Here is a 27,861-nt window from a genome sequence, read left to right as displayed (position 1 = left end):
AAGCATCATTACAGTATATTGTATGGCCTATGCACATATTAGTTCACATATTAGTTAATTTGCCTATTACATTAAAGTCATGTTTGCTTCCCCTTCCCCTCACTTGCTCAACGTCTCCTATTTCCTCTATTTGGGAGAAAAACAGCAACAGAAATATGCCAGGCTTTGCCTTTTCTTGCCCTCTTCTCCTCTAAACCCTGAGACTCTGAATTTGTAAATCTCAGCCCTTCCTATCTCAGGAACATTTGTCTTGTCATCTTCCTTCAGATAGCCTTATTCTGCATCTAGAAGAGTCAGTAGCCTTCTTCTTTTTAGCAGGTGGATTTGAAATAATCAAACTAATGGCAGGTACCCAAGCAAAAACAGCACTACAAATGGACTCTTACTCTACTTTTTTATTCATTTTATTAATCATTAGATATTTTGCTAGGGTTTATTATGTACCAGTCCTCTTGTGGTTGCTGACAATGTCGTTATCAACATGGCAAACAGAAACCATAACATATTGAATCTGATAGTGCAATAAAGACAGATAATGCACAAAAAACACAATGTAGTAATTTTTCAGAGTTGAGACATGGGCCAATCAGGAAATGTATAGCACAGTGAGAGCTATGACAGGCAGACTAACCTAGTCTGGAAAAATCAGAGAGATTTTGCTGAATTTTAATTGGAGCTTAAAATGGAGTGTGTGTGTGTGTGTGTGTGTGTGTGTGTGTGTAAGTAGGGAGAGGGAGTTCCAGTCCTTGTGGAAGAAAGTAACTTGACATTTTTGAAGAATTAAAGATCATTGTGGCTGAACTGTGGTAAGGGAAAGATGGATCTGGACAAATTGAAGATGTGGGTAGAGGCAGATAATGCAGGACCTTATAGATCGTGTTACTGCTTTTGATCTTTATCTCAAGTGTAAAAAAAAAAAGGTTGGAGGGTTCTAAGTAGGGATATTACAGATTGATATTTTCATTTCCAGAAGTGTACTCTATGAGCTTTGTGGGAATAGATTAAAGAGGAGGAATGGTGGGTATAAGGAAATTTGGTAATAACGGTTAAGTCAGTAGTGTAGGTGTGAGACATTGGCTTCCTAGTCTAGGAAGGTGCCAAAAAGATAGATGTGGAAAGACTGAAAAATACCTAAGAGGTTTAATGTCAGAACTTTGCAGATGGGTAGAAAAGTTGGGGGGGTAAGGGAGAGGAAGAGGGTTCTTGAATGAATGGCTGAGTAAGCGGCCATGCTGTTCACTCAGGTAATAAACTTTGAAGAGAAATGAAACATTAGAGTGAAAATGAAGGGTTCACTGTTCACTTTTGGTTGTGAACCCTGTAAAAAAAAATCCAGGTATGGTATTCAAAAAAGAGGTAAGGAGAGAGGAAAACATTTTGGAGCCACTGGCACGTAGGTAGTGATTAAAGTTATGCATTTCCTGGAAGAGATTGAAGCATGATAAGAAAAGAGAATCTAGAACAAAACTCTGACAAAGTTCATTTTTCAAAGGTCAGAGGAGGAGAAAGTGTTAAAAGAAACTGAAAAGAAATAGCTAGCAAACTAGGAGGAAACCAGGAAGTTTTTCAATGCGAAGGCTATGGTGAACCAAGAAGATTCTGAAAAAGATACCCAGGGAGAGGAGAACCAGAAAGGGTTCATTGAGTTTGGCAGCAATGAGATTTTTGGAGAGGGCTGTTTTGTAGAGCTGGGAACAGAATGGTAAAACCAAAATTGAAATGGGCTGAAGAAAATATGTGGGAAAGAACTAGAGGAAGGAAATTATTTCTGGAAGTTTGGCCCTGATGGAGAGAGAAAGCAGTGACAGTGGTTAGAAGACACTGTAAGTAGTCTAGTGAAGTTTACTTAAGATTAGAGAAATACCTTTGTTTAAATGATAGTGGCAAACAGAAGTTCTGATTCCTGATGTGAGGATAGTTCATCTTTACAGCTACTATCACCATGGTAGCTGAAGGAAGAGGGTGAGTTTAAAGCCATTTGCCGATGGCCAGGGACTCTATCCTTTGAACTGAGGCCTAAGCCCTTTTCTTGTCAGTTTCTTCCTTTGAATGCAATTCTGAGAGTCTGGTTTCCTGCTGCTTAACATCTGTAGGCTTAGAGAATCTTTTTTTCTTACACAGACAGTGCTAATAGATCCTGGATTTTTAATCTAGTTTTTCCTCTCTCTTTTTTTTTCCATTTTATTTTATTTTATTTTATTTCTTTCCAGTGTTCCAGAATTCATTGTTTATGCACCACACCCAGTGCTCCATGCAATATGTGCCCTCCATAATACCCACCACCAGGCTCACTTTACCCACTCCTCCCCTCCAAAACCCTCAGTTTGTTTCTCAGAGCCCACAGTCTCTCATTGTTTGCCTCTCCCTCCAATTTCCCCCAACTCACTTCTCCTCTTCATCTCCCAATGTCTTCTGTGTTATTCCTTACGCTCCACAAATAAGTGACCATATGATAATTGACTCTCTCTGTTTGACTTATTTCACTCACCATAGTCTCCTCCAGTCCTGCCCATGTTGATACAATAGTTAGGTATTCATCCTTTCTGATGGAGGCATAATACTCCATTATATAAATGGACCATATCTTCTTTATCCATTAGTCCACTGAAGGGCATCTTGACTCTTTCCAGAGTTTGGCGAGTGTGGCCATTGCTACTATGAACACTGGGGTACAGGTGGCCCTTCTTTTCACTACATCTGTATCTTTGGGGTAAATACCCAGTAGTGCAATTGCAGGGTCATAGGGTAGCTCTTATTTTTAATTTCTTAAGGAATCTCCACACTGTTTTCCAAAGTGGCTGCACCAACTTGCATTCCCATCAACAGTGTAAGAGGGTTTCATTTTCTCCACAACCTCTCCAACACTTGTTGTTTACTGTCTTGTTAATTTGGGTCATTCAAACTGGTGTAAGATGGTATCTCTTGATTTGAATCTCCCTGGTGGCTAATGATGATGAACATTTTTTCATGTGTCTGTTAGCTATTTGTATGTCTTCTTTGGAGAAGTGTCTGTTCAGGTCTTCTGCCCATTTTTTGATGTGATTATCTGTTTCCTGTGTGTTGAGTTTGAGGAGTTCTATATAGATCTTAGATATCATCCCTTTGTCTGTATTGTCATTTGCAAATATCTTCTCCCATTCCATGGGTTGCCTCTTTGTTTTGTTGACTATTTCCTTTGCTGTGAAGAAGCTTTTGATCTTGATGAAGTCCCAAAAGTTCATTTTTGCTTTTGTTTCCTTTTCCTTGGAGACATAACTTGAAAGAAATTGCTGTGACTGATGTTGAAGAGGTTACTGCCTATGTTCTCCTCAAGGATTTTGATAGATGCCTGCCTCACATTGAGGTCTTTTATCCATTTCAAGTTTCTCTTTGTGTATGGTGTCAGAGAATGGTCGAGTTTCATTCTTCTACACATAGCTGCCCAATTTTCCCAGCACCATTTATTGGAGAGACTGTCTTTTTTCCACTGTATATTTTTTCCTGCTTTGGTGAAGATTATTTGACCACAGAGTTGAGGGTCTATATCTGGGCTCTCTACTCTGTTCCACTGGTCTCTGTGTCTGTTTTTGTGCCAGTAACATGCTGTCTTGGTGATCACAACTTTGTAGTAAAGCTTGAAATCAGGTAACATGATGCCCCTAGTTTTGCTTTTCTTTTCATCATTTCCTTAGCAATTCTGCATCTCTTCTGGTTTCACACAAGTTTTAGGATTGTTTGTTCCAGCTCTTTGAAAAATGCTGGTGGAATTTTGATCAGGATGGCATTGAAAGTATAGACAGCATCCATTCCTGATTAAAACTATTCAAAGAATAGGGATAGAGGGAACATTCCTCAACTTCATAAAATATGTTTATGAAAAACCCACAACGAATATCATCCTCAATGGGGAAAAGTTGACAGCCTTCCCTTTGAGATCAGGAGCACGACAAGGATGTCCACTCTCACCACTCTTGTTCAACATAGTACTAGAAGTCCTAGTAACAGCAATCAGACAACAAAAAGAAGCAAAACGTATTCCAATTGGCAAAGAAGAAATCAAACCCTCTCTTTTCACAGATGACATGATACTTAACATGGAAAACCCAAAAAACTCCACCCCAAACTACTAGAACTCATACAGTAATTCAGTAATGTGGCAGGATACAAAACCAATGCACAGAAATCAGTTGCTTTCTTATACACTAACAATGAAAATATAAAAAGAGAAATTAGAGAATCGATTCCGTTTCCTATAGCACCAAGAACCATAAGATACCTGGGAATAAACCTAACCAAAGAGGTAAAGGATCTGTACTCGAGGAACTACAGAACACTCATGAAAGAGATTGAAGAAGACCCAAAAAGATGGAAGACCATTCCATGCTCATGGATCAGAAGAATAAACATTGTTAAAATGTCTATACGGTCTAGAGCAATCTATATTTTCCTCTCTTTCTGTTCCCATGGACTGTGGTTTCTTTCACTTCAGTTACATTTTTAAAAGATGTTCTGTTTTGCATCATGTGCTGCAAAGGAAGAACCTTATGTTTGAACCTTGCTTTTTAAGCCTCCGTTCTGACCAGAATCTAAGCCTCTATTCACTTCTGCTAAGACACCTTCTATGCTTTCAACTATTATCAAAAGTGCTACTTGAAAACAGACTAAACTCCTATATTACAGTATGTCTATGCCTGGAAATTTCTGTTGCCTTGCCCATCTACTGGTATAAAGCCCTTTCTGAATGTTAACTCCTACTGGTGTTCAATATTAGGCATATATGTTATTATGATCATTACTTTTCCCTGGATTCTGCCAGAGATGTCTCTATATCTCATGGTCCTTAGTAAAGAAGTGACAAAATATCTCAGTGTTTTATTTCTATATCAAATAATAAATAAACAAATTCCATGGGTTGGCAATATTACTTGTTTACTAAAAACTGTAAAACAGTTTTGAAAGAAATTAAACACATAAACAGTTAGAAGGACTGTGTTCATGGATTGGAAGAGTTAATATTTTTAAGGTTGTAATATTTCCCAAATAGATCTACAATTTAATGTAATTCCTATCAAAATCCCAGTTGCCCTTTGTATAGAAATTGATAAGCTCATTGTGAAATTAATATGAAAATGAAAGATATCCAGAAAAAGAACAAAGTTGGAAGTCTCACATGTCCTGATTTCAAGGCTTACTACAGAGCTACATTAATCAAGATAATATGGTAGGGGCACCTAGCTGGCTTAGTTGGTAGAACATACAACTCTTGATCTCAGGGTTATAAATTCAAGCCCCAAGTTGGGTATAGAGATTACTTAAAAATAAAATATTATTTTAAAAAGGTAGCATGGTGGTAACATAAGGATAGACAAACTGATCAATAGAAAGGAATTGAGAGTCCAGAAATAAAACCACATATCAACAAAAGGTGATGGGACAATTAGATACCCACATGTAAAAGAATAAAGTAGGACCCATGTGGTACACCATATATAAAATTTAGTGCAAAATGTGTCAAAGTCCTACATTTTAAAACTAAAAGCATAAAACTCTAAAAGAAAATGCAGTCTTGAGTCTTCATGACTTTGAATCACGTAATGATTTTTAGATATACTAAAAATACACACACACACAAAGAAAAAAATAAACAAATTGCAGTTTATCCAAATAAAATCCGTGCTTCAAAGGCCATATCAAGAAAGGAAAAAGACAACCCATAGAATGTGGAAATATATTTGCAAATTATATACTGGATAAGGGACTGGCATCCAGAATATAAGGAACTTTTACATCTTAATAATAAAAAGACAAATAATCCAATTTAAAAAGTTATAAGAGTATTGAAATAGACATTTCTACTTTATTTTGACAAATAAAGTCTTTCTGAACCCTTTAAAATGAAAAAAAAAAAAAAATCCATGCACACACTTATCACAGCCTCTACTTTTGCCTTCTCCCTTCTGTCTGTTTTCTTTCACTCATTTAACTGTATGTTAGGAATTCTACCAAGAAATAATGGGGTCAGAGGAGGGTCAAAATTAAATTGTTTAATTGTTTTACTCACTGGGAAAAAAGCCCAACAGTTTAATAGAGTCAGAAAGTAATTATTCAAATGTATTTGAGTCACCATATGGACTCTGATTATCTGTGCTTTTCCTGTCACTCATTGTGAGAATAGTTAAGAAGTAAATGAATCTTAGAGTTATCTATACATTATAATATAATGACAGTGTCTTCATTGACAAAATAGAAATGTTATTTAGAAGCAATAACTGAGATACAGACTAAGTGATCAAGAGGATTGCTTTTGAAAATTTGAAGCAAAATGTTGTAAATTTCCTTTAAAATTCGGGATCTCTCTGATTGGAATGACCAATCACTTTCCATTTCTATGTTTTCTCTTGTGGACAAGAGACAACGTGGATAAGGGTATGACTCTGAGGTAGATCTAGGTTTCCTTTTGGCTCCATTACTTTCTTTCTTTGCTGTAAAAGGTGAAAAATCAAACAACTTTATAATTTTTGAGGCACTACTGTAGGAATTAAAAACATAATTTCACATGTATTAATATGTGAAATGTTTAGAGCAGGGCCTGGGTTGGATGATTGCTCAATTAGTGGCAACAACAACCTTGCTATGTACTATTACTGTGTATACTAATGACTCCAGAAACAAATATTCCAATTTCATTATCTGTTTAATGCAATCAGTCTTGAAAATTTGTTTTTATTTGAACAACAAATTAGATTATATACTTATGGGAATTTAGTAAAGTATTTTGATTATTAAGAGAGAATGATTTAGTTAAGGATCTCTGTGGGCTTTTTTCCCCAAAGTAGATAGAATGGTCACAGATAAGGAAGTTATTTTTCATCACTTCCTCAATATCAGATAAAATATGACAGGAGATTCAGGAGGTTACATGAGATTTCCTGAAGCAAATGTTTGTGGAGCAAAAGTCATACATAAGATTTTGTTTAGAAATGAGTCATCAGAGCTCTCTCCTCCAGCCATCTGAGATGCTGAAAGGACAGAAGGCTAAGGGGAAGAAGCTGGCCCAAGCCCCTGCTATTGTAAAGAAGCAGGAGGCCAAGAAGATGGTCAATCCCTTGGCTGAGATAAGGCCCAAGAATTTTGGCATCAGACAGGACATCCTGCCCAAAAGGGACCTCATTTGACAAATAGCCCTACTACATCCAGCTGCAACCGCAAAGGGCTATTTTCTATAAATGTCTAAAAGTGCCTCTCATGATTAACCAGTCCACCCAGGCCTTGGACCACCAAACAGCTACTCAGCTGCCTAAACTGGCCCACAGATACAGACCAGAGACAAAGCAAGAGAAGAAGCAGAGATTGTGGTTCTGGGCTGAGAAGAAAGCCGCTGGCAAAGGGGATATCCCCACTAAAAGGCCTCCTGTCCTTCAAGCTGGAGTTAATCTTGTCACCACCTTGGTGGAAAACAAGATGTCTCAGCTGGTAGTGATTACACATGATGTGGACCCCATTGAACTGGTTGTCTTCCTGCCTGCACTGTGACCTAAGCTGGGGTCTTCCCTACGCATTACCAAGGGGAAGGCTAGGCTGGGGCATCTGGTTCATGGGAAGACCTGCACCACTGTCGCCTTCACACAGGTTAATTCAGAAGACAGGGGAACTCTGGCTAAGCTGGTGGAAGACACCAGGACCAAGTACAATGACAGATATGATGAGATCCACCATCAGGGGGGAGGGGGTGGTTGGGGGGGCAACGTCCTGTGTCCAAAATCTGTGGCTCACATTGCCAAGTTGGAGAAGACAGAGGCTAAAGAACTACCCACTAAACTGGCCTGAGTGGTTGCTGTTGAATTTTCTGTACAGAAAAGTAATAAAAAGTTCTCTTTCAGTCACTTAAAAAAAGAAAAAAGGAAATGAATCATCAGTACCTAACCTTATCAGAGAAGGCAGTTAAATTAAGTTGCCTCTTTGTTTTTTTTTTTTAAAGATTTTATTTATTTATTTGACAGACAGAGATCACAAGTAGGCAGAGAGGCAGGCAGAGAGAGAGGAGAAAGCAGGCTCTCCACGGAGCAGAGAGCCCTATGCGGGGCTGGATCCCAGGACCCTGGGATCATGACCTGAGCCGAAGGCAGAGGCTTTAACCCACTGAGCCACCCAGGTGCCCCTAAGTTGCCTCTTTTAAGAAGGCAAACCTTATGGGAATTGGGTTCCTTGTGCTGCTATTTAACATCAAAATTTTTAAAAATCCAAACAATCTTATTTATATTTAAAAACATTTTTTTAAAAATTAGGGATCCATGAACTGAACATGTTTTTAATACTGACTCATATTTAACTTGCATTTTATTTGTGATTTTTTGCCAGGCCTTCATTTTGGATTATTAGATTTATTATCAATATATTTTATATATGATTGATCAGATTTATTATCAGTGAATTTTATAATTTGTTTTTACTTTTTTCTTTACTAATTATTTGCAATTATATTATTTTTCTCCCATGGTTGTATATTCTTTGTCTACTAAGTAATACTCATTTGCCATTTTCCATATTGACATACTTTAAAAATAGTAGAGTTTAAAAACCTAATACAAATAACTTATTAAATAAGTAATGATGGATGGTTTCGAGGTATGTTTGAATGATGGAAGGTTTTGAAACACTGTGGTATTATGAACTCTAAGGATCAACTTGCAAAGACACTGTTCTTGAATTTTTAGTGTCAGGAGAAAACAGACACTTAAGGAGGTGCAATCATTCTTTCCATTCACTTAGCTTGATACCCAGATATAAAGTCTAAGAGCATTACCGGGGAATGTGTCAGGGACTCTCTGAAGTGAGGAAGTGCAAGGCATGTCCAGGAATTGAAAGCCCACTGTGACTGGTGCAGAAGAGCATGCAGTGGAAATGAGCCTGTGGAGGAAAAACAAGCCTGAATATCAAACTAAGTAGTTGAGACTTTATTCAGGGAATTTATTAAAGCAATGGGTTCGTGAAAAGTTGGATAATCTCATTTCCAATAAAAGTTGGATAATCTCATTTCTTTCACATTATCACGTGCTGGTGAACTTTATGCATGGGGAACTGAGTCAGTTTTAGAGCTAATGCATGGAAAGTTCTCCTGACAGAGAAGTAACTGCCAAGGCCAGAGGTCATTAGCACATCTTCAGAGCCATAAAATTGGAATTCTGGATCTACTGAGAGACTTTGACTTAAAAAGAAAGCAGTTACAATTAAAGCAAGTATTAAAGAGTGTAATTGACGGGACATTTGCCAACTTTGAATTAATTAGATTTAGCTTTAATCTCTAGAAGTGCTGGTTGCAGCAAAATGAAACCATCCTTCTTCAATGTTGTAAGACATTAATGTTGCCATTATGATTCATTTACAATTTGAGCTCTTCCCAACTCTAATCTGTCTGGTTGGTTAAAAATGAAGCAGTGGTTGCAAATAACCTGAGCTATTAAGAAGACCCCCATGGGACTCTAAATAGTCAAGTGAAAGGCATGCTCCCATTTCACTGTTACGAAAATCTAACCAACAAGTTCTACATTGCCAGTGCTTGTGTACGTGTCTGAGTGCATGAGCATGCATAGGAATGCGTGCTTTTAGTGAAATGGGCAGGTATGAGATGTATTGATTGGGTTCTTCCTGTAATTGTCTGAGTAGCAAACCTGTCACTTCTCCAAGTAGTGAATCATGTTGACAGAATGCATTACATTTTATAAGTTTTTTTTCTTTGTCCAGATCATTTGTAGTTGAAGCACATTTGCTGTCTTTTAAAAGTGATCTCTGCAGCATTCCAGAGCCACTGAAGTATTTATCTTGACCTGGATAGTCCAGTTTCTCTGCTAGCACAGAAGAAGATTTTTAACATGGACAAGATCCTTTCAACCACTCTTTGCTTTGGACTCCTAACTGTTAACTGTAGTGATTTTTTTGGAATTGGTGCATGGACAGCCATATCTTACCCAAGGTATGTACACATGAATCTAAAATCCTACAGATGGGTAAATAATCCCTAGCTTCCTGTTTGCATTGTCTTAATTTTTCTGACATTATTAAAATAATGCTTTAAGGCATTACTATGATGTAATCATTAAACATCCCTTCAGAAGCTGCTGTTTTAAATTAAGTGTAATCTGTGGTGGTGTTCTGCTCAAGTAAATTAATTTTAACCACCACTGTACTAAATTTATTTTGACTACATTCTATTTTTTTTTTTTTTTTCTAATCATGGGGCACCTTTTTCTTACATCTACTCTATGACCAAAGGTAGTGAATGTATAAATAGTAACACAATCATTTAACTAATATGTGCATATTTTTAAAGTACATTTGGGGAAAGAAAAATAATAGTTTTATCTAATAAGATTATAAACAAGTTACTTATGAAAGGAGAATGGCTCAGAGAAGAACTCATTAAGGTGGAAATTTGTGTTTGCAGAGATTTGGAAGTAATAATGCACAGGGAAATCTACACAGTATTTTCAGGAGGATGATGCTAACACCTACATTATGCATTGAATGTATTTATCAGATTTCTAACATATTTAGGGTAGTTATGTTAAATGAAATAATGTAATCTATGACATCTACAAATATTTACCATGTAAAGTTGAAGAAAATAAGTTTTGTAACTTGTACTGATCTTTCTTTAAAATTTTCAATGCATTTTGTAATGGAAATATCTCTTCATCTGAGAATCAGTAGAGCTAAATTTAATGTTGATTTATTAGGCAAACAACCTCATTGAAACTTTTACATAATTTTTTATGTTTGAAAAATAGTAACTTAAAATAGTGCTATTTTCCCTTCCAGCTTGAGATTTTGAGGTTACTGTCATCTAACTGATCTTCTTGATGGGCAGGAAAGAGCCTTTTGTCCTACTGGGTGCGGAACCAAATCAGAACATTATACATTTGGTTTACATGATATTGGACTGAGAAGAGGGCTCAAGTTTCTCCCTTTTAGACAGAATTCAGTTGTACTAGACCACGTTGCTTCAAATGCAGTTTTAAAGGTCAATGAAAAAGCAGTTCTTTTGGCAATGAAACTAAAATTGCATAAATCCTTGTTATTTATTTATAGGGATTTTCCCAGTGAAAAACAAATTTTCCCAGAGACATAAATAGAAACTTAGGAATCAAAAAGACTAGATTTTATCCATGGCTCACATTTTGTCTTTGGCGGGTCAAAATCAGTGCACTTGGCAGGCCTCTATTGCTCTTCCTGTGAAATAATGAGATTTTCAATGTTCTTATCCTAGCACAAACATGTGTGGAAAAATGAGCCCATTTATTGAGGACTTTGCAAAATTAGGATGTTAGTGGTAAATGTACCTTCTGATTTCATATGCATGTGGGATACAGCAGAATTCAATTCTATAGCATTTTTCTAGATTAAAATTGCATAACACCTCTGAACGCAGAATACCACACATTGATGTCCTTCTATTACTGGCAGCGTGTTGGAGAGGTTTCTCTCTGGGACTCCCTTGGATCTGTTGCCTTGTATGTAAATGGAAAAGAAGAAATTACTAGTAAGGTTATTTTCTGAACTAAATTGTCTATGATTAGAGTATGCCTCTCTCCACACACACATTTGTCAAAGCAGCCAAACATTTGACTTATTGTGGTTTTTTGACACATTTTTCAAATAAGCATTTGTCCACTGACAAAGAGCAAAGTTGGGGCTACCATCTCTTGCTTTGTGTTGGACAATATTCAAGACAAATGGCATGGTCTGCCAGCTTTAATTTGGAGGGGGCTATAGAAAAGCCTGGCTCCATGGGTAAATCTGACAGTGAGCAAACTACCTACCACAAAAGACGTAAGAGTGACTACCATGACCCAGAAGACTAAGGAAAATTTACGAGTGTTTTGGTATTTTATCATTATGGGGAGGTGTTTCCAGGTTTCTTTCTGGTAAAAATTTCTCGTCTGTCTCCACTAAAATGCTTCAAATTTGAACAAAAAGCAATGAGACAACAAAATATTTTAAGTCAGTATCTTAAGTAGTAATGAACCAATATTATCTGTAATATTATCTGCAAAAGCATTTACTCAGTCACGTCTGGGTAACTTTGCCATCCTTTGTGCTAAGGGTGCATCTACACTCAGGGAGTTTTTATTCAAACATTTCTTTTATCAATATTAAACTTTATAATTTATTTTTTTAATAACTGTAGTTCAAAGACAGAAAGATAGTCAAAATATGTGTATTTTTTTTTCTTTTAAAACTGTAGCTGTTTTAAAACTAAAAATGAAAACTGCCGATTTCCTAACGGTGAATGGGAGAATAATGAGGCACAAACAAGTCAGCAGTAAGAGAGAGGGGAGCAGGGGACCACAGCTGAAAGGACTGTCACCGGAACAACTGCTCAGTCCTGTATTTATTAGATACAAGATAGCAACAAAGGAGAAGAAAATAAGGTTATACAATAGCCATAGGTCTAGAAGGTAAACAAGAAGGAATGTGAGTCACATGTTGGTCCCAAGTCTTAGAGGTAAATGAGGTAGACAAGAAGAGGAGTAAAGTGTGTGGGGTCCAGCAGCACGGATATGTGGTTGAGCAAGTGCACTTAAAGGGATTACCTCAACAGCAGACTTTCTCTGAGGCAGGGGAGACAAGGAGAAAGGGAAGCAGGCAGCGTTCCACCCTGAGTGAGCCAGGCATCCCCAGCTGCTCGGCTTCAAGGACCTGTATCATCCCCTCCACCAGAGGCCTGCTACCAGTACATGTTTTTCTCAAGGTCATCTTAGGCATGCTTGTGTGACCAGTACAACTCCTCATTAGTTAAGTTATATTTTAAGCAGTATATTATTCTGAGGGATGGTTACAGAAAACAAGAATAAAAAAGGTTTATTTCCTATTATATATCTTAGACAACACTTTCTTAACTTTAAGAATAAAAAATATTTTAAAAAATTTTTGAGAAAACGTTTTTCTTCAGAGATTTCTGTTAACAATGGTTGCCTTAAAAGGTAGTGACAAGACTTTCTGAGGACACTTATGCAAGTGTAGTTACGGCAAGCAAAAGTGGTAAAGAAAGGCAAATAGGTTAATTTTCTTTTGTGAAAAATGTTCCACTTAAATATGCAGAAGTGGATTGTGAATTAAGCACATAAAATCTTCAGCTCTTCTTTTCCTCCTTACGTCCTTCTTGTCTTTTACTTTCTCTAGTTTAGGCAATGAAACAGTTGCTCTTATCACAGTTCTCTGACACAAGTAACCATTATCATCTGGCTATAAAATGTACCTTATGTCTTTTTCAAACAGAAACATTTTAAAGTTTATTATTTAACATTTTCATAAACAACTGTAGTAACAATTATCGTATTGCATGGCCACGTCTTAATCTAAACTCTCTCTGAGGATCTTCATTTAATTAATGGTAAGCAAAATTTCCATTGTTATTCTATTATGTTTTAATTAATCAATAGAAAAAAAAAACAGAATGTCACAGATAATTTCTATGTTTATAATGTAAAGGAAATTGAAGAGCTGAGCACCAATGAACTCTGTTTGGTCAGTGTGGAAACAATGCTGTCACTTGCCCCAAGTCATCCATTTGCTTCCTCACCAAGGATTTCTGATTTCTTTCATTAGGCTCTCAGACCTTTAAGTTCATCAATAAACATTTTCTAGACACAGGAAAGGCAGATGGTTTCATGGAATAATATAGTCAAGTCATGAGCCATTTCTGTAGCTAAAACCACTATACTCTCACTTCTAAACTTCAAACTCACAAATCTAGCTTCTGCTCACACTGTCCGCTTCTCTGAGGAAATAAGATGTAGAGAAAAATGATCCAAAGAAGTTCTATGAAAAAGGTTTGATTTTTTAGGCCACCTCACAAAAGTTTATTTTATTTGTAATACGCTAGTTATTATTTCAATTGTGTTATTTGTTAATAGCTATCTTATTGAGTCTACATGTTTTATAACTTGAGTAAAGGTTATGGTCCTGATTAAAAATATTTAATAAAATAAAAATATCTACAAAAAATTGGGTGATATTTCTGTTTTTAAAATGCTGAAAGAGTTGGGCATCTGGTCAGTGAATGGAATGGGAGGGAAACTGACAAAGATGGAAAGATGTCAATAGGGAGAAAATAGGCATCATGCAACCTCTTCCACAGGGTTCCTTAGATAGTTTAAATGCAATCTCCAGAACACAAAATGGCTCATATTTTAATGTGTGTAGCTCATAAAAATCTTAAAATTTAAAAAAATATATTGATTTTTTTCTTAAAAACATAACTTTTATGTTTTTCATATTAAACACAAGAGTAGAAAATTTCAACAATGCAGGTAAAAAATAAGAGATTTACCTGTAATTCTACTACCCAGGAATGAAGGCAGGTAAATTTTAGGATGTCACCTTTCAGACATACTCTCTGTCTCTCCTTCTCCCTCTCTCACAGTCTGTCTTTGAGTACTTCTATTCATTCAACGATTTTTTTAACAGCCCATTTTTCTTGATTACACACCTTTCTCCACATGCCTTTTATTGATGACTATATGCATTGATAGTTACCTGTAAAATGTATTTAATTAGAAATACTTCCAGTGACACAGATAGAAAATGGAAGTTTTATTACATTGAGGTGATTATTACAGGAAATGAACTGATTCCAGATAAAGAAGATACAAATCATGAGGAATTACTGCTGGCTCTACTGAATAAACATTTTGATTTCTAAAGACCTTCCAATATTGGTGAGTCAAGAATTTATTCTGTCTTCTGATCTGCTCTTTCTAAATGTTTATTTATATTAAATAAAATAATAACTACTCCCTTTTATGCTGCACTGATGGCTTAAGTGTTTTTATTATTTCATATTCATGCTAAAAGCAATGGTATTATTAACAAATATTAAAATCCTATTTTTTTCAATTAGAAGGTCCTAGCGGGATCGGTAACCATGTAGTTACACCATAGTGATCTTTACTCATATTTTCATATCTATGCAACTCCTTATTGGTACAGTTTATATATATATATATATATATGTGTGTGTGTGTGTATATATGTGTGTGTGTGTATATATATATGTGTGTGTATATATATATATATATATTTTTTTTTTTTTTTTTACTAAGTGCTTCACATGCATTCATAGGGGATCCATTAGAAATTTCACAAATTAACTGCAGTCTCATAGCAGTTAAGTTAGCATATTTTGCAATCAAATTCTCCCAGTGTGAGAAATGGTTAGAGTAGAGACCATTGGGAAGTTTAGGCTACACCAACTGAGATTTTTTTTCTTTAAAGAACAGGAGAATCTAATTTATGTATCAGAATGTTCTCCAAGAAATGACAAATACTGTCAGAAACTTGGTAAGTCTAGCCTGAGAGAAAATGTGACAATATGTCAATGTGGTATACTCTCAGAAAACATCTGGTCTTCTAAAGAAAATGTCTATTCATGGGACAATGTGCTGACTACAACAATATCTTAATAAATATTTTTAAAATACAAGGTTTTAAAATTAGAAGTAAGTTATTCTCTTTGAAAAAAATGAATGAAAGTATACAAAAGAAAAACTTATACTCAAATTGTAATGGAGGGAGTTACTATTCATATTTTAGGTGTTTAGCAGTTGAATTACATAGATGCTTGTGTCCTGCTCTTTTTGCTTAAAATTGTTTCATAAGATTTCCTCGTATCAGTAAAATAGTTTATTTCTAAATAATAGCACATGTTAGAACTACGGTCTATTTTAGGAAGCTTTGTGCTTATTACTAGAAATCAGATATTTTCTCATTACATAACTGGTTACAAGTCAATGTTATAGACATTGAGAAAATATTTGGTTTTTATATTAGGAATGATGGGTGGTCTTAAATCATGTGAAAAAAGACTTTGCCTTCCACATAAGATCCTGAATGGGTGTCCTGAAGTGAATCAAATATTACTTGCAATGAAATTTTTCATATGAAAAATGTGTCTTGCAGATAGACAACTGGCTAGCAAATTCGAAGAACTTAAGCAGGTGAGAATGTGCAATACTTACATTTCAATTTTAATGATAATTATAAGGCATTTCCTTTGGGCACAGTTTTGAAAAATTATTAGTGCTATACTGTAAATTTTTTTTTATTCCTGCTAGAGAAAGAGTAAAGTAATTCACTAGGGAAAAAAAAACAATCAAATTACACTTAAATTAAAAAAAAAGAAAGAAAAGAAAACCAAAACAAAACTATAGCTGAAGAGATCTTGAGATGAAATGTGTAGAAAATCTGGATTCTCATCCCAGCTCTCCAATTACCTAATTATAAGACCATGGATAAATTAAAATTCTCTGGATTTAAATCTCATCTGTAAAATGGGAGGCTATACTTAGATCGGTGATTTTTAATAACATAGTTATTATTTTAAAAAGAGGAAATAATTTTTCCCAAATAAATTGAATGTGGTCCTAGTAAGTGAAGCACATGAAGGTGGAGCTGTCCTGCTTAAATCACCTGGTTGCAGGCCTGAAGTGTCACCTTCCTGACCTGCTCTCAGCTCTCCTGATTGGGAGCTCCTTAGCACCTTATTTCTTCACTGCTCGACATGTTGGGAAGAAAATTTGAAAATCACCAGATTAGATGATTTCAAAACTTGTCCGCATACATGCGTGCAAATTCATTATTATACAAATCGTGTGGCTGTTTGGGAAAGAGAATCATACCCCATCATTTTGAGCAGGCTGGACATGGACACCTTCAGTAACCAGGCTAAACTCTATTTTGGTAGAGTTAAGTCTTCAGGGCATGGGCAGTCAGAGAGCTTGCTAAAAATTAACATGGGTTGAATACCAGGTAAAAATCCTAGGGCCTCAAAATACCTCTCCTTTCCTTCTGGAAAGGAGAAATATTTCAGGAAATTCAAACATTTACATAACTCTTTGAAACTCCTTGAAAAGGACTGCTCATTATAGGTGACATAAAATCCAGTCCAGCAACACAGGCTGTGTTTATAAGCTCCCCATTAATTAACACCTGGAGTTGACTTCCTTCACCATAAACCTGTTTTTTCCTATCTCCTGTTGAGTCATGTACCTTTCCAAGCCAGTCTCTAACTACAAGTTTCTTTGGATTTTTCTATTTAATTCTTTTTGTTTATTTTCTTTATTACTTTTTCTCCTTTTCCATTCCTTTTCTTCCTCCTTTCTTTTTCCCTTCTTCCATTTTTTCCATGCTTTTTCCTTTCTTTTTCTAATTATTTCTCTTTTTCAGTAGAAAGCAGCATCATTCTTATTAAATATTTATAATTTTTATATTTGATTTTTAACAGTTGGAAAAGGTAAAAGAGCAGTTCACAGAAGCAAAAGATGTTGAGATAGCCTATGCTATAGATGGTCCATCTTCTTCCCATCCAAGCAAGCGAGGTAAATTTTAATTTCAAAGCTCTAAAATTGACATCTGAAAGAGTACTTTCACAATTATTACTAAGAGGTAAAAGATTAACTTGACATTTCTTAATCCTATAGTGATTATTAAGATTGAGGTTCATATTTTCTAAAAAGATACCAATGAATATGTTCCTTTGTGAATATATCTGAGCTCTGTCATGTTTACAGGAGTGGATAGTCAGGTCATATGTTCCAGATTTAAGTAAAATAGGCCTTTATTGCTAAAAATTGTGACCTACCCTTGTTATTTCGGTTAAAGACTGGAGTTGGGAGAATCATAAATAGAAGCAATCAAGTTTTAAGTCAATTCAAATTTTGGAAGATCTTTATTGAAGTAAGGTGAACCCTCATTGCTCTAACACTTGGTTCAAGATTTGAATCATAACATTTAATTTTAGAAAGATTTGTCTTTTAGATCCCTCTTATTTTTTTTATAACATTTCTTGGGAAATTTTTGTTTCTTGCTGAATTAGTTATTATATTTGAAAAAAATGTGTATATATTTCTCCATTCATATAGTGATGTGAAACTTCCTAAGACTCATTTTATTTATCTTCATTTCTCCCCTCCTTCCAGATTTGTCTTTAACTTGTGCAAAAACCTATTTCACAATGCTAGTAAGTGGGAAGAGGATGCACTGGTATTATTTAAACACTTAGCATATACAAGACATTTTGTACTTTAATATGTCAAAATATTGTGGTTAAATACGTAGGCTCTAGAGATAAACTGGCTGGGTTCAAATCAACATTGACATTTCCTACCTGTTTGAACTCGAGCAATTATAAAACATCTTGTGCCTCATTTTCTTTCCCCCCGATTGCAAATTATAATAATAATTATCTTTATGAGAGTGTCGGGAAGATTTACTAGGTAAATATAGGAAAGACATTTAGAATAACGTCTGGTATATAGTAAGTACTATGTAAGCCTAACTTGTTTTTTATGGTTTTGATCAATACTATAATTATTATTTTATTTTCATCATAAACACCATAGGATAGCTATTACTATGCTTATTTTATAGATGAGGAAATTATATCTCAGAGAGGTGAAATTACATGCCAAAAATAACCCAACTGCTAAGTGACTCAGCTAGTGACCCTAAAGGAAAGTGTAGTAGAGGATGAATTGAAGATGTAAAGGAGAGAAACTTCAGGATTTTTAAGGACTTTAACTTTTATTGAGTATCATATGGTATATCATTGGAAACTTGTAGCAAAATAGAAATATGAGATAAGTTTTAACAGAGCCACTCTGATGCTTCGTGGAGAATACACTGCAAAAGATGGGCAAAGGTAGAAGCAGAGAAACCATTAATGAGGAAAATTTAGTCATTCAGATGGTAAGTGGTAGTAGCTTGGATTAGGGTGGCAGTAGTGAATTGGTAAGAAGGGGTCTGACTCTGGATACAAGTTGAACAAAAAAATCAACAAAATTTGTTGTAGAATTGCATGTGTTTTTTTTTTTTTTTAAAGGAAGACATCAAAAGTGATTTCAAAGTTTTTGTTTTAACCAACTAGGAAAAGAGGGTAATTTCTATTTATTGAGTCAGCAATAGCTGGAAGAGGAGAACGTTTGGTGTATAGAAGCACTGGGATAGAAATTTATTAGGCCTTCCCACAATTAGCATAGTTTAGGTTATCATGTGGCATCAGTTTTAATCCAAATCTCAGAGGCTTATTTTATAATAAAGTCCAATGCATGTTGTACAACCCACTTTTATTTTCTGGCTACATCATCTAGAAGGTTGTTATATCTTGACTGCCTCTAATATTTCCAAGACACAGGAAAGGGATAGAGGACACACCCCAGCTCTAAACTCTCTGAGTTCAGAACTCAGTTCAGTGACAGGTATTAGTTCTCCTGAAGTCTGTTGGCTAGAATTAGTCACGTGGACTGCCACCAAAATATTGCTCCACGCAAATACAAGATAGGCTGAGACATTTTAGGAAGTACATACAGTACTTGGGGAGCACTGCCTGTACCACACAAGTTCAATCCTTTGATCTCTCCTTAACCACATAGACTATACTCAATGCATTCCCTTTAGAGACAATCCCAGATCTCTTTCACTGACTGAACCCAGAAATCAGTGAAGAGGATCTCCAGGAGGAGATACTTACCAGTCTTCATCAGCTATAGTGTGGCTTCTTCTTCATTCACAGACCTGTTGGCTAAAAAGACAAATCCAATAACTGGCAGAACCAGGACAGGATAATCACAACTGATAATCCCTTTCATAAAGGAAACCAAGAGACACACAGAATGCTATCCTCCAGCAATTCTGAAATCCCACTGGGCAAATATTATAAAGGTCTCCTACCCTGGGGTTGGAAAAAGGTGTCCTGACTGGAGCCTGTATTATCTAAGAGGAGTCATTTGCCCATTGTGATATTTCCACTGGCTGTACTGTTTGAAATTTTTGCTTTTTCATTTTTATTTCTGGACCCATCTTATGTGCCACTTGGGGATTATTCTTTTCTCCAGGATGGCACAGTTTTCTCAGGTCTCGTCCTACTTTTGCAAAGTTGGAGGCACAAGGTTTATTTTGTCTTTAAGTGTCAAAGATATTTTTATTTTAGGATCTATGGTTTCTTTGACATTGATGTTCCTTCAAAAAATTAGAAAGCTTCTCATGTACTTGCTCCACGCAAATACTTTTTAAAAAAGCAATTTTAATTATTCTGTGTTCTCACCCCCAATTTAGTAGCAGTTGCCTTCAAAGTATCTGGAATATACCTTAAAGACTACACTCTCAGTCTGATTTTTGCCCTGAGTTCTTCCAACTGCTATTTACAGAGCCTCTATCACTTGGAGTGTTTTTAAATCTCATAGTGTTTGGGATCTAGAAGAAGTTAGTTCCTTCAAAATTTTGAGACCTTGTTTTCTGGACTTTCTTTATTCCCATTGTATTTGTTGTCAAATTGTATTTGGGGATAAATTAAGCAAACTCCCTTAGCAAACTAACCTTACAATTTCAGTAATGAAGCTACTTTAAGATTTATGTTTTGATTACATGAAGCCTCACGTATGTCGGTCATTTTCCTTTACTCTGTATCTACTCTATGTGTTTCCGAGGTAGAACAGGAGAGAGATGGAGGTAAACACACTTTTAACTGCTAAAATTAGGCACATGATCTTAATTTAACTGAACAGGGTCAGGGAAACACCTGGAAAATGTAAAAAAAAAAAAAAAAAAAGCACAAGGAGTATTTGGAGAGTCATATTTACCACAGACATCTTGAGCTTGTCATTGCCATGCATAACAGTATCTCCACAGTATAGTAGCCTCCTTATGCATGTTTTGTAGTTTCAGTTACCTGTGCTCAGCCATGGTTCAGAAGCAAACAATCCTTCTCTGACATATCAGCAGCATTTTTGTCAGTAGTAGCCTGATATTATGTCATAGAGCCTGTGTCATTCACCTCACCTCATGTCATCATGTAGGCATTGTATCATCTACATCATCACCCAGAAGAAGGGCGACTAGAGTATAATAAGATATTTTGAGGGAAAGAGGCCACATTCACATAACTTTTATTGCAGTGTGTTGTTATAATTGTTCTAGTTGATTATTAGTTATTGTTATTAATCTCTTACTGTGCCCAGTTTATACTGAACCTTATTGTAGTATGTATGCTTAGGAAGAAACATAGAATTTATAGCATTCAGTACTATCTGCAGTTTCAGACATCCACTGAGGGTCTTGAAACATGTCTTCCACAGATAAGGGGGTACTTCTTTAGTGATCTGAGTAGACCATTGAATATATAAATTTGAAGTTTAAGGAAGCAGCTTATATTGGAGATACAAATTTGACAGTTATCAGCATATCAATATTGCTTGTGATCAAACCATCTAAGGAATAACTCTAGATATAAAGGAGAAGACAGCCAAGGCTGAAGCCCAGGTGATTCTAAGGTCAGAGGTTGGGCAGAAGAGAGAATCAGCAAAGGAGGTTTTTTTTTTTGTTTTTATTTTTGTTTTTTGCTTTTTTTTAAGATTTTATTTATTCATTCGACACAGAGAGAGAGATCACAAGTAGGCAGAGAGGCAAGCAGAGAGAGAGGAGAGAGGAGGAAGCAGGCTCTCCGCTCTGCAGAGAGCCCAATGCGGGGCTCGATCCCAGGACCCTGAGATCATGACCTGAGCCGAAGGCAGAGGCTTAACCCACTGAGCCACCCAGGCGCCCTGGCAAAGGAGGTTTAATAGAGTGGCTACCAAGGAAGGAAGTGACCAATAAAGAAGACTTCACAGTTTCTAGGAAGTAGTATAAGTGTATTTAAAGCTATAATAGTCCCATTAGTTGGTGACTGCAACTTTCCTTCTGAACAGCAATAAAAGATTATTAATGGTTTTGACAAGAATTGTTTGGTGGACTTTGGGCTAAAGAGAATATGATAAAGCAATATTTTTATCATTTCTCTGGTACCACTGACAATAGACACCACTTTTGAGAAATTTTGTTCTAAAGGGTATAAAAAATTAGAATATTAGCTACAGCACTTTGAAGTCTGATCAAAGAATCTTCTTTGTTTTTAAGCAAGGAGATATTAAAATATATTTGTATGTAGTAGGAATAAAGTAAATATTTGTGGTGATAAACATGAAGTAGATGCCCAGGTTAAGTCACAGAAACAACTCACCTTATATTTAAAGTGTTGCTCTATTGTGTAACTAGAAGTTCTACTATGAATTCTGTTGTGTGACGATAAAATGGACACAGAGATCCAGCTAATGCAAAAGTAAATTATACTTACTGGGAATATTATAATCTGCTTTAATCATTTAATATATAATTGATAGACACCTGCCAAATTCACTAAGAATGGTGCTGTCTAATGTGATAAAATACAACATCTTTTCATGATAAAAACCCTTAACAATATTGGGTATTGAAGGAACATGCCTGAACCTAGTAAAGGCCATATATAACCAACCCACAGTTAATATCATAGTCAATGGAGAAAAACTGAAAGGGATTTCTCTGAGTTCAGGAACAAGACAAGGTTGCCCACTCTCACTACTTCTATTAAGTATAGTACTGGAAGTCCCAGCTAGAGCAATTAGAAAAGACAAAGAAATAAAAGGCATCCAAATCAGGAAGGAAGAAGTAAAACTGTCACTAATTGGTGATGGTATGATCTTATGTATATAAAATCTGAAAGAGTCAATCAAAAACTTGTTGGAATTAATGATTTCAATGAAGTGGCAGATTAAAGAATCAGCTTACAGAAATCAGTGGCATCCCCTTATGCTAATGGTGAAGCATTGGAAAAAAAAATCCCAATCACAATAGCATCAAAAACAATAAAATACTTAGGTAATAAAATGTTATTGAATTATAGTTGATATACAATATTATTTTAATTTCAGGTATGCAGCATTATAACACAACATTAGGAAGTGGTCACCAAAATAAATCTACCCACCATCTGTTACCATATAAAGTGTTCAAATATTTTTAACCATATTCCCCATTTTGTACATTGTATCCCCATGTCTTATTTGTTTTATAACTGGAAGTTTGTACATTTTAACTCCCTTCCTCTATTTCACTCCCTCCCCTCTAGCAACTGCCAGATTGTTCTCTGCATCTAAGGGTCTGTTTTTGTTTTATTTATTCATTTGTTTTATTTTTTTAGAGTCTACATATAGGTGAAATCATATGGTCTTTTTCTGACTTATTTTATTTGGCATAATACCCTTTAGGTCCATCCATGTTGTCATGAATGGCAAAACTTAATTTTTAAGAGATACTCCATTGTGTGTGTATAATCAGTCTTCTTTATTTATTCATCTATTGATGGACACAGGTTGCTTCTATATCTTTGTTATTGTAAATTAGGCTACAGTCAACATAGGAATGCATGTACCTTTTCAAATTACTGCTTCCATTTTCTTCAGTTAAATACTCAGAAGTAGAATTGATGTACCATATTGTAGTTCTATTTTTAATTTTTGAGGAACATCCATACTTTTTCCATAGTGGCTGCACCATTTTGCATCCCCACTAATAGTGTACAAAGATTCCTTTTTATCCACATCTTTGCTAACAGTTGTTATTTATTTATTTATTTTGATAACAGCCTTTCTGACAGGTATGAGGTGATATCTCATTGTGGTTTTGATTTACATTTTTCTGATTATTAGTGGTGTTGAACATATCTTCACATGTCTGTTGGCCATTTGTATGACTTCTTTGGAGAAATGTTTACTCAGGTTCTCTGCCCATTTACTTAGGAAAAAAATTAATCAAGGAAGTGAAAGATCTGCACAATGACAACTATAAGACCGTGCTGAAAGAAATTGAAGAAGACACAAACAAATGGGAAAAAATCTGTGCTCATGGACTGGAATAATAAATATTGTTAAAATGGCCATATTCCCCTTAGCCATCTACAGACTCAATGCAATCCTCACCAAAATATCAAAGGCATTCTTCACAGAAATAGATGAAGGAATCTAAAGTTTATGTGGAACCATAAAAGACACCAAATAGCCAAAAAATATTCTGAGGATAAAAGAACAAAACCTGATTTCAAACTATACTGTAAAGCCATAGTAATAAAAACAGTATAGTACTGACACAAAAATATACATATAGACCAATGAAACAGAACAGAAAGCCCAGAATTAAATCTTGGCACGTAGAGTCAACTAATATTCAACAAAGGAGCCATGAACACCTCCAGGGGGAAGGATAGTCCTTCAAGAAATAATGCCAGGAAAATTGGAAAAACATGCAGAACAATGAAATTGGACACTTATATCACATCACTCACAAAAATTCACTTGAAATGGATAAAAGACTTAAACATAGACTTGATAACATAAAACTCCTAGAAGAAAATATAGACCAGTGGCTTATTGGTCTCAGTAATGACATTTTGCACATGACACCAAAAGCACAAGCAACAAAAGCAAAAATTAACAAATGGGACCACATCAAACTCAAAAGTCTCTGCACAACAAAAGAAACAATGCAATGAAATGGAAGAAAATTTTATTTTCTTGCAAATATGGAAGAAATAGAAGAAAATTTTGTCAAAGCATATATTGGATAAGAGGTTAATATCCAAAAAATATAAAGAACACAACTTAATAACAACAGAAAGCCCCCAAAAGCATCTAATTAAAAAATGGGCAGAACTAGATAGATTTTTTTTTCTAAAAAGGATATCAAAATAGCTAAAAAAGCACATAAAAGATGCTCAACATCACTAATCAGCAGGGAAATGCAAATCAGAACCACAATGAAATGTCATCTCACACCTGTTAGAATGGCTATCGTCAAGAAGACAAGAGACACTGAGTGAAGGTGAGAACATGGTGAAAGGGAGCTCTTATACACTGTTGATAGGAATCCAAATTCATCCAACTGCTATGGAAAACAATATGAGAGTTCCTCAAAAAAGTAAAAATATATGTACCATATGATCCAGCAATTCCACTTCCAGGTCGAGGTATCAATGGATGAATGGATTGATTATACACACACACACACACACACACACAATATATATATGAGAAATAGATATATTTATATAAGTTATATAATATATATAATATATAAAATATGTATTATATATATACATTTATTAATATATTTATATGATTTATAATATATATTGTATATATTATAATATTATATATAATATATTTATATATAAATATATAATGTATATATAATATATATGTATATTATATATATATATATATATATATGAGAAAGGAGGACATCCTGTCTTCTGCAATGACATGGATGACATCTGAGCACATTATGGTAAGCAAGATAAGTCAGACAGAGAAAGACAAGTACCGTACGATATCACTTATATGTGGAATCTAAAAAAGTCAAACCCGTGAAAAAATGGAGTAAAATGGTGGTAATCAGTAGATGATGGAGGCAAGGGGCTTGGATAAGATTGATGGTGTTGAAGTATACAAACTTGTAATATACAGTAAATAAGTCACAAAAATCTAATGCACAGTGTAATGAAAAGTGACAATAATATTGTAGTCTAATGATGTAATCTGACATAGACTACTTCAATGGCAATCATATTACAATATATAAATTTATCAAAGTAACACACTGTATACCTTAAATTTATGAAATATAATGTCAAATTTATTAAATTTAAAAAAAAAAGAGGAAAAAAGTCTCCTCAGCTCTCACTCTGGTCTATTTACTTAGTTGTACTCCTAATGACTTCAGCTTTTTGGATTCATAAGCTGATGTAGGATAGAAGCAGCACATTTGAAGAAACCTGGGGATGGGTTTACAAGAGTGAACCAGAGAGACGTCAAATGACACCAGAATGCTAGCAAGAAGTTTCCTTCACACAGATTAAATATAGAATAGATAAGCATTGAAGAATTAAGCTCTACTGGGGATATCATTCATGACACTTCCTTTCATCCAGTTCCAGAAAGTTTCCCAAACTATATGCCATTGCATACTTAATCAAGCCGCTCATGAGTAATTTTTGGATATGTGTGCATTTATATTTTCCTGACAGATACTCAATGATATCTGAAGGGCCAGAAAAGGTAGTGATGATAACTTTCCAAAGCACACTATAAAAAGAAGATTGGATTAATGGGCCAGGCTCCTTAGTTCGATGTCTGAAAATAAACTCCTTTCATAGGATTTGAATGTGGTTTCATTTAAAGGAAGCTGTGGCTCTTGCAGAAATGAAAAGTAGACTCTGAGTGCTGTCACAACACTGTATGTGTAGGTGGTGATGAGCTTGAGGGTTACAGTTTACAGAGTGAATAGAGAGGGAGTGAAACCTGGCCAGCAGACAGATTTTTACCATTTATTTCAAAGAGGATTTCAATGAGTATCTTTTTTTTTTTTTTAAGTCTTTTTCATTGTGCATCCCATTCATCAATAGTGAATCAAAAACCTGTCTCCCTGAGGTCTTAATTTTATAAACCACTTAGACTGAAGGAAATTAGAGAAATTTGTAATGAGTCTATGAAGCTACTTTAAGTCAGGAGATTGGGAATAACCTACAGAAGATTTAAAATGACTCAGTCCTGCGTTTGAAGATTAAAATAATGTTAGAATTGGTTTGATTTTTCTGAAGCATCATTTTTATGATCAGAATGTGAAGACTCAATGTGACAATTAATTTCTTAAATAACAAATTATCTGCAAAGTGAAATTTAAACTCTCTCCCTACCTTTCCTCCCCCAGTAAGTTGAAACATATTTATCACAGTTTTTACTCATGTGACTTCCTTTTTGGGATTTCAGTTACCCCAAATATAAAACAGAGGGGTGTATCTAATAGGACAACCTACTGTTTCCTCTGAACTGTATTACACGCATTATCATGTAGAACAGTACTATCCAATAGAACTTTCTGTGATGAGGTGACCACTCTGTAATGCAGGGCTCGTTATGGTAGTCACTGGCTAGAAATTACTATTGAGTAATCTAAATGTGGCTAGTGTGATGGAGAAGGTGAATTTTCAGGTTTTATTTAATATTTAGCAATTTATAGATTCACATGAGACTGATAACAACTGTATTGAATGTTCCTTTTACAGAACTTTCTCATGCTGAGACACACATAACCTATTTTATTCAAATATAATGTTTCATCAAATATCCTCCTAATAAAGAATTTATTTTGCTTTCTTTTTTTAGCATGCTTTTGAAAATACTGTGTCTGAAGTTTTTTCCTCTGGATACAAAAAGAGAACACTAGGAAAAAAGAGATACAGCTATTCACTACTGCTTAAGGATTATAGCTATTTTAAGCATAAAGAAACAGTGGCATTTATTCTGCCTGTTGTATACTTGAGGTTTAAGGTGTGAATAATGACAAATCAGTTGCACTTTTGCCTGGCATGGGCTATCAAATGGCCTTGTAGCGCTCAAGTTGACAGTGTTGTATCTATTATCGTATGCTGTCTATAGATTCATCGTCTACATCTGGTTTTGTCTGGTGATAACTATGCTGTTGAATGAACAAAGTATTTTAAAAAGCATCTTGGAAAATTAAAATAAATTATATTGTCTCAATTTATGGGAAAATATGCATCATTGTCCTTTCTCTTTCTTATGATTGTGCTGGCTATTATCTCTTTTCTGTTCATTTGGACAACTGTCACTGAAACTACTACAACCAAATGAATATAGTACTAGCAGGCACTAATATATGGTTTATTGGACTCTGAGAGAAAGTGATATTAGATGTCTCAGAGATAGATATTAAGAAAACTTTCTTACAAAGCAATTTGCTTTTTCGTTTCTTAATTCTCATCTTTGCTTCCACAGCATCATGAACTATTTGAGACACAGCATGTCTGGAAGAGATGACACTCACTGTGGTAAAAAATAAACAAAACAAAGCAAAAACTCACTGACTTTCTCTTGATTCTTTTTTTTTTTTTTTTTCTTTTTCACATCTGTACATCAAGCTGCTCGTGCTTATGTCTGCACCAGCTTATTTAATCAACTC

The 27,861-nt window shown here is 35.1% G+C and overlaps 1 protein-coding gene and 1 pseudogene across 2 annotated transcripts; both read left to right on the top strand.

Annotated features, from left to right (window-relative positions):
• Positions 1 to 6,992: 6,992 nt before the first annotated feature.
• On the top strand, positions 6,993 to 7,806 carry LOC308344117 (large ribosomal subunit protein eL8-like; annotated as a pseudogene). The gene has a single exon. The product of its transcript is annotated as a large ribosomal subunit protein eL8-like (transcript).
• A 2,042-nt stretch (positions 7,807 to 9,848) lies between these two features.
• UTS2B (urotensin 2B) lies at positions 9,849 to 27,271 on the top strand (the record flags this gene model as incomplete). The annotated part of the gene is given in 7 exon segments (XM_080805416.1): positions 9,849 to 9,892; positions 9,894 to 9,949; positions 14,598 to 14,677; positions 14,681 to 14,696; positions 15,937 to 15,974; positions 17,261 to 17,354; positions 27,210 to 27,271. Coding segments are annotated over 7 exon segments (390 nt in total).
• Between the last annotated feature and the right edge of the window lie 590 nt (positions 27,272 to 27,861).

Source organism: Martes martes (assembly GCF_963455335.1).
Source record: "Martes martes genome assembly, chromosome: 1".
In the NCBI taxonomy this organism is placed as follows: domain Eukaryota; kingdom Metazoa; phylum Chordata; class Mammalia; order Carnivora; family Mustelidae; genus Martes; species Martes martes.
Note: the sequence above shows the minus strand (reverse complement) of the source record. Positions and strands in the feature narration are given on the sequence as shown.